Here is a 14479-nt window from a genome sequence, read left to right as displayed (position 1 = left end):
AGTGGTCATTTGTACAGGTGATCGTCTTGAACAGATGGTCCCTAGAGCAGGTTCAGCTGTAGTTTGTGTGAACTTTCTGCTTTTGTTGATATAGTCCTGTGGTCCTGCCTTATTTTCTGCATTTTGCAATACCTCAAAATGACATTTTTTTTAATGAAAGCAAAGCTGTGGAAACTGATCTTCAAAAACGAATTTGGAGATTCATATTGGCTGCATGCTCATTTCTAAAAAGGATAATAAGAATTGTTTTTTAAGAACATTACCGCTTACATTTGATATTGCAGAAATTTTGAGTCTTTAACACATTTCAGTGGACCATTCTCAGATACTCTCGCTTCTATACACAAGTCGCCAAATATTTTCACCCAACTCATTAGTAAACTACGAGCTTAACATCTTGTCATTTGACTAGCTCAATGTTCACTAAAAATGAGCCTTTTTAAAGATCTTGTCTTAATTTTTTTTCCCCCCGATACTTGACCTTTCTTTTTTTTCCCTTCTTACGCACTCCTTCTTTTAGCGCACAAATCTCTCCTCTCTTCCCTATCCACGATGTTTTCTGTGTATGCATACAGGCTTCCAGTGTCTCTGACCTTTCTCAAGCGGACATTTGAGATGAAGCTGGGATGCATTTGTTCTCTGATGTCTTGAGAGATGTTTTAACAAGAAAAAAAGATAGGTAGACAGTTTTGAAAATATCAGCTTCAAAGTTATTACACTTCAATACCTTATATAGCCAAAAACTGATTCCTTCAGTGAATAATATTCAATTTCATGCTCAAATCCTCTCTCCACCTTGTACTTCTAATCCAATTGTCATCAAGTCCAGAGTCATGAGATTACCGTACAGAGGCAAAATACGTTCATGTGACAAGACTGACATGAAAATTATTAAAGCATTATTTGTACAAAAGATATACCACAACTTTACGCATCCAATTTGAAGGTGTTAACTTAAAACTGCTATACTTAAGTCAAATGTTAAACCCTTTGAGCCCTTGCCACTGGTAAAACCGGTCCGTATGCTAAGCCACCAGTACACTGGAGAGCGAGACCCCCATCCCCAACCCTGCCCGCCTGAGACAAAACGTGTACAGAAAACAGCGTTTACCACACAAGACATTATTGATTATTTTGAAGATCTTTCTGAATTAGATTCTGATGATCACATGAATGTTAGTAATATATCGCTCAGGAGCTCAGGCAGAGGGGCACGGTAGCCTCAGGAAGTCAGGGCTCAAAGGGTTAATGGATTTGTTTGTGTGAGCACTCAAACTATTCTTAATTAGACAGAGAATCACAATACCGGTGAGAACAGGTAATTAAAGTAGCACAGGACCAGGTAAGGATCTGGGGGTTGATGAAATCAGTACCCCCAAAATACCACTTCAGTGGGGATCTGGAAACAAAGAGTTCATGGTGCACTACACGTTTTTTTCTAAAAGCCTCTAGTGGCTATAATAACAGAGACGGATGGTGTGTAATCATTTCATGTTTATTGCTAAGCATTCATATATGCATTCCTCTCTAGTTCCAGTCTGAGCCAGCCTGTAATCTGACTCTGAGGTACTGATCACAACCAAAGCACTCTGCACAAGATTTACAAGTATAACAGCAAAATTCCTTTCATGTAGGATTGTGCAACATATAACAAGATACAAAACCCACATAGACTGCCAAATCAAACTTCCAAACTGATGTCAAAACCAAGTACAGCAGTCAAGCTGAGGGACCTGACAATTTTATACTGGTATCTTCACATGATAAATTCAAGGCTAAATATAAACATATCACATCTTTTCGTCATATCATTTATTGCACAATTGTCATTTCAAAACTTTAAAATCATATACCTTGGCTCAAAATATCTCATATAAGTAAAAGGTACTCATAAAAAAATATATGTAAGCTGTTTTCTATCATAAGTTTAAAAAAATGTAAGTTGACAGTCCATCTTTTTTACTGCTAACTTAGAGAAGAACTTCATAATTCTCAACAACCATAGCTCTTGGTTGCTTCAATCATTTTCTGTTTCACAATTTCCGTCCAGTCCTGTGATTTTTCCAGATCCACAAAGCGGGTTGGAGCTGAAAGGACAGTTTCTATTTTCTCTGATGTCGGAGCGGGAACGCCGGATGCCCGGATAGCCTCTGGGAATTTGAGTGGGGATGCTGTGGCAAGAACTGCAGACGGTGAACTGCTGTTGGTGCTGATAGACAACAACATAAAATATGTTAAAAAATCATAAAATCCTTGAGAAATATAAGTGAAAGAATACAGCTCAGCACACATATTGCAAGATGCCGAAATCTTTTCTATGTAAATTTCGCTACTTTGAATTTCAGGCTATAACTAACAAGAGAGATGGACAATTGAGTCCAAATTTTACATGAATTATGCCCCCTCTGCGACATTAACATGCAGGTTGGGTTCATAGTACAGTCACTTCGATCTGCAAATTTGTGTTACTGATGCTTATTTTTTATTCACCTCTGCTGTTTTTCCTCGACTGAAAAGCCTTTCCACTTCTTTTGCTCTGGCATGGTCAATTCTCAACAACATTGTACTCTTTCACCTAGTCTTATCTGTAAAACACCACCAAGCTGTCACATAGCATATAATCTCTGTTCAAAAGGGAGCACGCTGACAAATGCGGTGAAAATACAATATAACTATATGCCTTTGGTCTGACCACAGACTCCCAACAAGCAAATGAAGAGTGCAGGCTAGATTACTGCTGATTTTAGTGATATATTTGTGAACACGTCCTTGGCCTACACTTTTGTCCTCAGCTTATAGAAACATTCTGTCTCCGTCGTTTTACGCAAGAAAAATTCCTAAATTATGCAAACTGAGCCCAAAAATGTGAAATTATGCGATTCTGTTAACTTTAACAAAGAATGATAAAGGAAAATAATCAGAAATTATGAAAAAAATGATCAAATTTCGCTAAATTATGCAGGGTGCATAAAGCCACAGGGACACTCATAAGGCCTACCATGCCTGCCCCCCCCCCTCTCTCTCTCTCTCTCTATCTCTCTCTCTCTCTCATATCATGACTGTTTTGATAAATGAAATCTGCCATCTTGTTCAATTAGAGCTGCCCTTGCTGATACCAATTTTTTCACTATGTACAAATAGTTTAAGCTATGCGCATGTTTTAAATACAAAGAATGTATAGGGCCTAACAAAAAACTTGTGACTGAAATTCTGATCACCTACTGCTTTGTTTGCTTTGCGCATGTCCACTATGTTGTGCATGCAAGACTGTAGTTTCAATGCATCATCTTTACTTGATGTTGTATGATGGAGGATTACAGTTAAGTTTGGAGCAATTGGAAAAGCCAAAATACTTTTTATGTTATGTGTCAAAAAAAGAAGAAGGGAAAATTATATTACTCTAGGAACACAGAAGCTTCGTTGAGAAAAAAAAAATTTGAAAAATGAAATTTTAAAAAAATCATAACAGAAAGCACAAAGGATAGCCCAGTGAACTTCTAAAATTACTGTCAGAAAGAAATAGAATGTTACTTGGCTTTTAAGATCTGACATACCCATCTGAGAGCTTCTGGTAAAAGTAAGAAACTCCAACAGCAGTGTGAGGACAAATGTTGTACTGATTCTCTCGCCAACAGCGACTGATCGTTGTCTTGATTTCTTCATCCCCAGACACGGTGTACACTTTCACAAAGGATTTCATCTGAGGTTGAAAAAAAACAAACACAAAATTTGAACAACTTCACTTAGTAATGAAAGTAGATCTGCTCTTTGAAATTTATTCAAAGCATTTTTCAAAAATGAAGCTCTGTTTCTAGCATTGAAATTGAAAGTGTTTGGATCTACATCATGAATGCATTGGATGTTTTTGTTATATGTGTGTGCGGGCGTGGGGGGGGGGGGGGGGTTGCTCTGTGCATGTGTGTGTGTGTGTGTGTGTCTGTGTGTGTGTGTGTGTGTGTGTGTGTGTGTGTGTGTGTGTGTGTCGTAGTGTCTGTGAGAAAGAGAGAGAGAAAGAGAGAGAGAGAAAGAGAGAGAAAGAGTTTGTTTCTGTTTTCACTAGAAAGTAACTATTTTTTTAGGCAATTAATAATTCACTCACTAAAAGATGAGAGGATACACGAAATATACCAGAGAAATCATTGATAGGTAAACTACAAAATAAGTTAAAATGTATTGGTTCATTTAAAACACTTTACTGAGAAATCTCATTTCAAAATTCCATCTGTTAAAACCTTGCAGCTACATCAGAAATAACTAAATTACAAGTGAGTAATATGGTCTTCATTACAAGAAATCACAAAAGAGTAAAACTAATGATAAACATGCAGAGATTTTTTTAAAAGTATTTATACTGTAACAACCACTAAAAAAGCTGCACATCATTCTGAGCAAAACTATTTCCAAAAGTATTGAGATTTTTTTCAAAGTATAGCTGTAACAACCGCTGCAAAAATCTACACTTCAGTCTATCTCAAAAGCAAAAAAAATCAGCCCTTTTGTCAAACTTACCTCATTCAAAATATTGGCAGGAATCCTGACTTGGTTATTGTCCACTTGGGCCATGATTTTCTTAATGGCATCTCCGTCCTCACCACTGCATAAATACCACACACGCTCTAGGTTGTAGGCAAACTGGAAGACAAAAAACAGAGTCAGCAATGAAATTCTTTTCAACTAACCCACGCAAAAATAAAATATTAAAAATACAGAAGAAGCCACAAAACAAGTTAAAGTAAAAAAATGTCTATGGATCTTAATCAGGGGATGCCTGACCGAGTCCGTACAAGCTAGCTTTGGTAAATTACTTAACCCTCAGGAGCTGCATGACCTATATCTGAAAACAGTTAGCCTTGATGGACCATATATTCAGTGTTCTCAATCAGACTTTAACTTGCTGTCTAAAAACACACCCATGACAAATCTTTCTAACGTAGGAGGGAAGTTTATCTGTTTCATATATTTCCATGCACCATTTTAAAAATCTCTATTTTTAACAATATAATTTTTTGGGGGTTCTAGAGGAATAGACTTTTTCTCTGTCAAATCAAAGAAATTAACAGAAACTTTTCTTCTTATTACTCTCAGTACAAATTATCCAGGAAATCAAATTCATCTGGCAAAGCATGTCAACCAAAGAATACGATAACAGAATCAAAACAAATCGGAGTTGGTGAAAAGACATGATCTTAAACTACAAAAGTAGCAATTAATTTAGGAGAGAATCAAACTTCCTACTGACAACTCATTTTTCACCTGAATGTCCATTGCAGGAGCCAGGGTGCCCTCAACCTCGCCAAGCTCGCACTGACCATCGTCCATGATCCGGGACAAGATGTTGTTCTTGTTCACTGCACACACAAACCGCACAGGAAGACCCATTTTCCTGGTGATTGTCCCAGCTAAAGAGAAAGAGAGACAGCTCTGACATAAAATTTAACAGCTCTTTTCTTACGCACACACATGAGCTTTGCGTAGAGGATCAATCGCTGAAAGGTTTTCAATTGGTTCGATCACTCATTCCTCTTACGAGGTCAAAGTGTTCGATAGTCTTACATAAGGCTGTCTTTACAGAATATTACTTCTTTTCCTTTTTGTAGTGTAGTGATTGGCTCTGTTTCATGATTGGGTCATATTCCATCATAAAACATATGATCCAGTAAGAGCCTTGAAAAACACCTGTCAACATGCTTTTTTGGGTCTTTCAATGATCAGATTCTTAGGCAGAGACCACTGAATTTTACTATTATTAACTATCACACTCAACATTAAAACGCATTTGCGGGTGTTTAACTCATTCGCTACGCCGAGCCGTGGAGGGCGGCGCGGCTCAAGTGCCGTCAGTACGTTAAGCCGCCCCCGGCGGCTCGAGAACCGACGTTCAATTTTAGCTTGGTTTCTATTCCAATCCACTTATCCATGTTAAAATAAAGGTCATAATATAATGTTGACTTCCGGGTCAAGCGTTTCCACCGAAAATCGGAAGTTTTGATTCAGTTTTGAAACATGATTTCGTAGTTTATTCGACTTTGTTTTATCGCGAAGCCCAACTTATAGCCCAGACACCAGTCTTAGTACTTTTACACAACAAAATGTATAATTATTTTGCTCACTAAAGAAGTGTAGGACTCTTCTTTATAATATTGATACTATTGGACGCAAATTGCCGGTGCACTGTAATTGAGAAATCAATATTTTTGAGTGCTAGATCTAGGCCTAGATCTAAATAGTCAAAATATTTTTATCTCTCCAAAATCACTACTTTTGGGTGAAATTAATCAAAAAGTACCACTCAAGACATGTATAGGTTTATTCCAAGTGCAATTCTGAATAATTCCATATAAGTTACGCGTATTTTTTTCAGTTTGTGATCCTTTTTCAAAATTATTTTAAAAATTATTTTTTTCCAATATCGGATGTTATGATCCAAATGTACAAATATTATGGAATGTATGTAAATAACTGCACATTTTTCAATATTTTCCTGTTCTATATACAGTTATGGTTATTTTGAGGTATCATTTGACTAGGTGCAAACATGTTTTTTTAGTTTCACCTGAGATTATAAATTTTTTTATTTTTCCAATTTTATCCGCATCCAATCACAATTGTGTTGCATAATCGCCTCTTACAGGAACCAACGTTGAAAAATACGCAAATAAATAATGCAGGTGTATTCTACAAACCATACTGAAAATGTTGGTATATAATATGTTGATATTTATTTGAATTTATGGCCCCAAAGACCTGCGAACTGCGCACTAGTCATCATCTCATTTCGCCCTCCCGAAAAGAATTCGTCCACAAGCCGAAAATAATACGTAGCGAATGAGTTAAGGGAGGAAAGGAGAACGCAAAGCAGTGAAGAAATGTGGGATAGCGGAGGAAGCTATATCGTTTTAAAAGTTGACAAAAATACAAACTGGCAAAGTCACCTGTGGGCCAATTCCAGATGACCTCGAACTGGGGAGCTCCAGATTGAGAAACTGCAATTTTGTTTTAAACTTCCAAATTTCAGGCTTATTACAAATTTTACAGGTTAAGCTATAAATAACTAAGCATGTTTTGAAGAGGATATACTCCCAAGTATCATTGAGGGTGAGAGCTGACCTGTCACATTCCCACCACCACCTGTCGGGAGGATCAATTCAACCTCTTTGTCTGCTGAAGGGCACAACTGAAAAAATAAAAAAATAATACTCAATTACTGGCTTGTCTACAAAAGTGCACAACTGAACAAAAAAAACAAAACAAGACTCAATAATTGGCTACACAACAGCAACAGACATAGGAGACAAATTTTACCTTGATTTTAATTTTACTCAAAGTGATCATTAGGCCCTATTGAAGAAAAACTATTGTATACGTTTACATACAGGAAAGCAATTGTAAAACGTACTGGAAGCAGAAATATACTGTAAAGCATAACATTTTTATCTGAAGAGTAAATTATGAAACAAAAACGGCTGGTTATTATTTCAACACTTTATTGTTAAGGGAACTCACTTTCAAATAGGTATAAAAGAAGTGCACAAGCTGTATCAGGATCCGAGCAAAGTTGAGAGAGCTGGGAGAGCCAAGATTATTGGTGCTTACAAAAGACGTGTCTGCAAATAGCTTCCTCACAACTATGTCAATGTCATCAGAACTTCCATCAGCTGAACAGAGAAAAGGAAACAACAGAACACAATTATAGACGCTCATTTTTGCTATCAAATTTTACACCCATCCCTTTTGATTTGTATTCTGTATCCGGACAGAAGATGCCTGTATAAAAAAATCCACAGTTAAAAATAAATCACATTCAAAACCATTTAAAAAATCAATTCTCTAGAACTTTTATTTGCAAGAGTTGATATATTTGCCTTTGACTTTTACCAAGCAGAATTATATTTTGTGCTGCAAAGTCACAGTGCTGCTGCACAAAAAGAAAATCTTCAAATGGGCATCACAACTAAAATTTGGAAGATTCTGTATTATACATAGGGATGGCTGGAAAATATTAAAAGCCATTATTTTGAACACAAAATAGAAAATATAAGCAATATGAAATCAGATGCAAGAAAGACTACTGCGTTGTCTTTAGCACTGCTTACCAGGAAACTGCATGAAACCTACATCTCTACAGTTCTCCCACTTATATCTATTCATACAAATTTATCAAACTCGATTATGACACAACTACTCCACTCATAGTATGAAGGGTTTCTTCTTACATTCTGCTAGAATAACAAATAAAAAAGCATCTACCTCTGTAGACGTGAACATTGCTGTCCAAAACTGTGGTCATCTGTCGCTCCTGTATGACGGTGCAGCGATCACGAGGCAGAATTACCATAATGTCCACCTGGCTCATGCCTCGCACTGCCTCAATGGCTGAACTACCAGTGTCTCCCGAGGTGCCTGTACCACAGGAATGTTCATAAAACAAGATAAGTACAATTGAAACTGTCTACTCTAAGATGGCCACCCGTTGTGGAGGAGAATAGTGGCCGTCTTAGACAGGGGGCTGTTTTATACTGTGTTTTTGTAAGCTAAAGAATATGCAAGGGAGGAAATGGGAAGTGAATTTTTATACAAATGATAGTGTTATGTGCCCTTTAGATCAGGTTCGAATGGATGGCATTGGGCTACTTGCACAAAGGCTGCTGAATAACAACTACAAAACAAAGGAAAAGATGTCTCTATTTCTTTACTTTACTGTCCTTCTTTGTTTCCATATCCACCTGTTTGTCTTCTTCTTCCTTCCTTTCTTAAAAACTGTATCATGTGCATGCATATTTCCCCACCCATAAAAATCTTACATTCACATAGGCCTCCATCTACTCTCATACTTTCGCTTACTCATTCTATAATTTTCTCTCAAATTAACTCAATGTACACACAAACACAACCATGTACACAAACATGCACACATGCATGCACATACAGACACACACAGACACACAAGCACACACACACACATGCGCATGTGCACGCCTGCTCGCGCCCGCACACACACACACACACATGCAGACACATGAAAGCCTCTCTTTCTCTTCACTTCAACCAGCTGGTAAGGTACAAATGAATAAATTAAATACAGTCCATGCCGGCTTTAAGCACGCCGGCTTAAAGCACGTTTCGGACTCAAGCACGCTAAACGGCTCTTACCGAATTTTTGCTATATAAATTACACGCCTTTAAGCATGGTAACTTCGGCTTCAAGCACGCTTCATTTACAAGACAGTCAATATTTTCATGATGACCCATCGAAGTTCGAACACAGTCTACACCGCAGCAGTGGAGTGTGTCAAGAGAAACACAAAGAACGCAAGTGATGGACACACACACTCACACGGGCGGAGAGGAAGGCAGATGCACACAGCCATGCGCGCGGACATGGGATCTAGCCTAGGCCTAGGGCAAAGCTACACACGACCAAAAAAAAAATACAAAGAGAATCGGGGAGACGAGAAAGGGAGGCTGACTGCGATTTCACCTTTGACCCTCGCTATCCATTAATCCTGATTGTGTATCATGCTCGAGGTGGGATGAAGGCGGTGGTATGAGTGGCACAGAGGGCAGTGGTACGCACAGGCAGTGTGTAGACCTAATGTGCTGTATGGTGACTGGCCGTCTAAATTAAGTTTTCATTTCCCATTCGACCACAAAACAAAAACAAACAAGGGAACAAAAACTACCATGGCGGGTGTCTAAATAACAGTGCACACTTTTGCGTGACCGCTATAGGCCTACTTACAAACAAAGGGAAATAGCACGGGAAATTTTCTACATGTATGAAAACCTCGGGATTATGCCTACTTTGCACTCAAGCACGCTTTGGCTTTAAGCACACTTTTAAGCTTTCTCCCGACGACCGTGCTTAAAGCCAGCATGGACTGTACATCTATGTTATACATGCACAAAGACTGACATTAAAAAAATGTCTTTACCCAACTCTGAGCTTGTTCTCTGCATGCTTTAATTCTGAAACAAATACCACATGGAGGTTGTGTATCTTGTAAAATGCTTCAGGATAAACTTATACAAAATACCACACTATAAACCATAACAGTACTCCAAGCCTTAGCCTCATTTTTCTCCCCTTTGGCACACTTTCAATCCCTAAAAGATGCTAAATTTGATACTTCCACTATGCTATCACATTTTTTTTTCTTTCCTTAGTATCAAACACATTCAACATACCGTTGTGAAAGGGTTTACAGTTTACCCACTTAGAATGACCTTAAAATTGTACTCACAGACAACTAGATTCATGTGCTGCTTTGACTTGCTGAGGAAATAGTTGTAGAACTGGCCCATGCAGCTCATGGCTAAGTCCTTGAAGGCAAGGCTCCGGCCATGGTACAACTCCACAACTGTCAGACCATCAGCCAGATGAGTCAAGGGGACAACATCAGGAACTGTGAACGTGGAGAAGGCTCTCTGTAGCACACCTGAAGATAACAGAGGAATGGTGAGAGGGTATTAGTATTATAGAAATACAGTCAAACATTGTTGCCAACCTTGGGACGAGCATGGAGTTAATGGTAATAATAATAACAATAATAATAATAGCAATAATAATAGTAGGCCATAATAATTATAGATCTAGTAATGATAATATATGACATTTATATATATATAACCCTCAACCCCGATTAAAGATCACAAGCTCTGAGTGTTTACAAAAATACAATAGTAACAGTAGATTGTGTTCTGACTAAAAATCTCTCTCTATATATATATATATCTCATAATCGGTAATATTTAATATTATATAGTGGGGCTGGCAGTATAACGGGGCTCTAATGTTGTCCTCTGCCTCCGCTAAATAATTCTGACAGCCCAGTGTCAAGGGAAACGATTTTACTGAACTTGTTGTAAGTCATATTTGCAGTATTATAAGGGACAGTCTAAAAAGATTTTACTGTAATAGGCTAATATAAGATTACTAACATCAGTGGCCCTGAGGTCAAGAGCGAAACTTGCATCTCTGAGGTCACTGGATCAATTCCAAGATTATAAAAAAGGTGGGTTGAGATCTCCAGGTAACAATAAAAGATTACTTTCAAAACCTGACACCTCTGCATGTGGGGGGGCCCCATAGTTTTACTATGGGGAAGCAAAGAATACACCTGCCATGATACTGCGTGTAGTAAGAGGCGACTAAAGGTGCATAGGTCTGGTCGCCCGAAAAATGCCAGTTTGCGGAGGGTCAACTACCCGACCCAGTAAAAACAGTCAATTACAGAAACACGGACAAACACGGCTTTTTATTTTTCGATCTTGGGAGTAGGAGCTTCTACACCAGCAGGAACAATGAAGGACAGTGGACAGAGCCTGAAAGACTCTCCTCACCCGAAACCTTCTCTGTCAAACAAGTCTCTCAGGATTGCATTGTGGGATGTTCGCACCTTGTATGAAGTAGGAAAGAGTTCTCTAGTAGTCCAAGAGATGAAGAAATAAAGGCTGCACATACTAGGAGTAAAAGCAAAACACACTGGATACAGTCTGGACAGAAGCAGCTCAGCTCGGGGGAACAAGTATTGTATTCTGGGAGGGAATCACAGAAATTAATATACACAGGAAAGTGGAAAGACATGGAATAACATCAAGAGGCCTGCCCATGATAGAGAAAGGTGGAAAGTTTTGTCCATGGCATATCATGGTGCAGGGTGAGAAAGGCAATGATGATGATGATAATCAAAACCTGAGTTCAGATCTACCTTTGAGATCATCTGCTGGAATGTCCTCCTCAGTGATGAATAAAGAGATCACCTCATAAGCAAGTTGCTCGTATGTGAGTCCGGCCCAGCTTCTCAGTGACTCGGTGGACACTTGAGGAAAACTCTCAGGCAACAACATGCCGCCGTCGCTTGCATATCCAGAGAGGAGGAGATCCTTAAAGGAAACACCTTTCACATCCCCACGAGTGCTTCGGTACTTCATGGTCAGCAAATACCTCTGTCAGCTCTGTGGAGCAACAAAATAAAGTTCAAGTTCAACAGCAAAACATAAAGCCAATAAAGGAATACACAAAGGCCTATCATATTTTAAGAAAAAAAACATTCATGAAGGGATGAGGGGGGATTACAAACTTTCAAAAAAGAGATATCACAAGTGGGGTAATTTTGAGATACACACCACACTGTGGGCAAGAGACAGATACAATTGTCTGAAATCAAATAAATTAACAAACATCACTATTATAATTATACTTTCATTTTTATTCAAGAGCATTATTTGGTTGTGAATATTGCAGCAGCTGCCACTTCTTTTGATGCATCGATGTTGCTAACTTGAGCTTTGAATAAGAAAGTGGTTATGGTGAAAAGTGGTCGAAAATCATATATATATATATATATATATATACATATATATATATATATATATATATATATATATATATATATATATATATATATATATATATGTGGTTATGGTGAAAAGTGGTCGAAAATCATATATATATATATATATTTCTAGTCTTAATTAATTCTTGCCTGATTTTTTTGCATACGATATGCAATGTCAAGGTTTTCAAAACGAAGCCATATGAAAAGGATACCCTATCAATGACACTGGTTTTTTTAACACGTTCATATTGTGAAAAGACTACCAACATACATGCTATGAGGATTTCATACTCACATACACTTATCATTTACTTACAATAACGTAGGCTATAAAATATGGCGGGAGAACAGACCCACAGGATTCAGAAGGCCACGGCCTGTTATCAATCACTGCACTGATATCGCACAGTTTTCTACAGGCCTTTATATTCTCCAGGAGAGAGGGCGAGACCAGTCCATGTCTTTCCAGGGCGATACTGACCTGTTTCCTGTTATGACATCAACCTTCACTCTTGAGAATGTAATCTTCCCTGTTGAGAATGGAAACACTCAGGGTTAGGCTAAAGCCCAGTTATCTGTCTGTCTGTCTGTCTGTCTGTCTGTCTGTCTCTCTCTCTCTCTCTCCCCTCTACTCCTCGCCTATGGCTGGTGGTGATTCACAGGACAGGGGCCGTGAACTTTGAACGCACTTCTCCGAGGTCAGTTGACTCAGGAACAATTTTAAACCGCTCAAAAGCAGGCAAGAGAGGGCCCACAAATGCGGCTACTGGGCCTGAAAATCCAATATCATTACTTTCAATGACATGCAACATTTACTATAGATTCTGAACGGGCCAGACTCGGATTTATTTTTAAAGATGCTGATTATGCACACTTTACTTTATTCCACTTGAATCCGTTTCTTTGCGAAATCCAACTGATACAAAGTGTTGTTTGCCTACTCTCTGTCATTTCACCGTTCCTCTCACGGAACAACCACAGCTCTGGTGCCTCATTCAGCTCCTCCTGCACATGCACCTAGGCTACTTATAACACTGCACCTAAATGTAGATTTACCCCCCCCCCCTTATAAAAGACAAACAAAAGACACACACGCGCGCGCGCGCGCGCGCACACACACACACACACACACACACACACACACACACACACACACACACACACACACACACACACACACCAACGAGCGGTGTAATTTAAATAAATAATTGTTAGCCTAGATCTAATGTTCCGTTGGTCTATAACATGGTACAGACGACGTTGTTTTGTCTCACCAAAGCACATGCAGCACCCATACTGTGATAAATTAATAATAGGCTACATGTAACAGGTTGTCACGTTGGTGACAACTGTCAGGAACAGAGGAGGAGGACAAGTGAGGGATCTTTGACAATAAAGACAAAATCACAATATATAGCACTCACCCTCACAATCACAGACGAAAGCCCTTATATTGTGATAGTTTTAAATTATAACACATTGCGTTGACTTTGACACACTTGCACCGCTTGACTGCACATCAACCCATAGGCTATGTAATATAGGCTAGTCGATGTGAAGTCTCGACTTGACTCATGCAAGCTGAAATTAATAATGTAACACTGCAACTATATACCCTACCCTCCCTTGTTTTCCCAACATACTATATAGTAGCCTAAAGACAGCGACGCTTGCACCTATACGTATACACACTAGACTTTCGACAAGTGTACTAGACCTATACTGCATCTTTTACTTCCGATTATGTTGCTCTGAAATTGCAGAGCGCAAATGTGGGGCGGGGAGAATGATCAGAGAAGAGAACTGAACTTTGTCCGAGAATTATAATATACGCCCAGTCAAGGCATTGACCAAAATATATAGCAGCCAGCCATACGGCGTTAACGTTCGATAAAATAGGCTAATTGAACACTACTACACTTGCCTACCCAGCATCGTCCGTGATGGTCACAGCTGTTCCAAAAGTTACCGTTGAATCCCTAATGCTGTATTATTTTAATCCATTAACTCAAATAGCAATTTAGGCGCATAAGTTAAGATACCACGGCGTCAATGTAAAGCATGTTCAGCACAAGTAGGCCCCTACTAGCTTTGTTTAAAGTGAAAGCACTTGAAAATGATATGACAATGACAGTCTTTAT

The 14479-nt window shown here is 38.7% G+C and overlaps 1 protein-coding gene across 3 annotated transcripts; it reads right to left on the bottom strand.

Annotated features, from left to right (window-relative positions):
- Positions 1-1476: 1476 nt before the first annotated feature.
- On the bottom strand, positions 1477-14284 carry LOC101861188 (threonine synthase-like 2). 3 transcript variants are annotated; one of them, XM_035968195.1, is made up of 11 exons: positions 14267-14284; positions 12820-12868; positions 11709-11955; positions 10242-10436; positions 8248-8400; positions 7504-7655; positions 7108-7174; positions 5254-5399; positions 4510-4632; positions 3555-3700; positions 1477-2209 (listed from the first exon to the last, which is right to left on the bottom strand). In XM_035968195.1, exons 3-11 carry the CDS (start codon positions 11929-11931, stop codon positions 1993-1995), a joined length of 1422 nt encoding a protein of 473 aa, XP_035824088.1. In that variant the 5' UTR covers positions 11932-11955; positions 12820-12868; positions 14267-14284; the 3' UTR covers positions 1477-1992. The 3 variants fall into 3 exon arrangements, with proteins under 3 accessions (XP_035824088.1, XP_005092383.1, XP_005092382.1); XM_005092326.3 differs by lacking the exon at positions 14267-14284 and adding an exon at positions 13763-13781; XM_005092325.3 differs by lacking the exons at positions 12820-12868; positions 14267-14284 and adding an exon at positions 12655-12794.
- Between the last annotated feature and the right edge of the window lie 195 nt (positions 14285-14479).

The sequence above is a fragment of the Aplysia californica genome, unplaced genomic scaffold, assembly GCF_000002075.1.
Source record: "Aplysia californica isolate F4 #8 unplaced genomic scaffold, AplCal3.0 scaffold00044, whole genome shotgun sequence".
Lineage (NCBI taxonomy): Eukaryota > Metazoa > Mollusca > Gastropoda > Aplysiida > Aplysiidae > Aplysia > Aplysia californica.
Note: the sequence above shows the minus strand (reverse complement) of the source record. Positions and strands in the feature narration are given on the sequence as shown.

Bases quoted from the DNA above. Each gene is read 5' to 3' on its own strand.
- LOC101861188 (XM_035968195.1), bottom strand. From the start codon at position 11,931: ATGAAGTACCGAAGCACTCGTGGGGATGTGAAAGGTGTTTCCTTTAAG. The intron at 10,437-11,708 runs GTAGATCTGAAC...TGTTATCTTCAG, and splicing joins TCCAGCAGATGATCTCAAAG to GTGTGCTACAGAGAGCCTTC. The intron at 7,175-7,503 runs GTGAGTTCCCTT...TTATTTTTTCAG, and splicing joins TCTTTTATACCTATTTGAAA to TTGTGCCCTTCAGCAGACAA.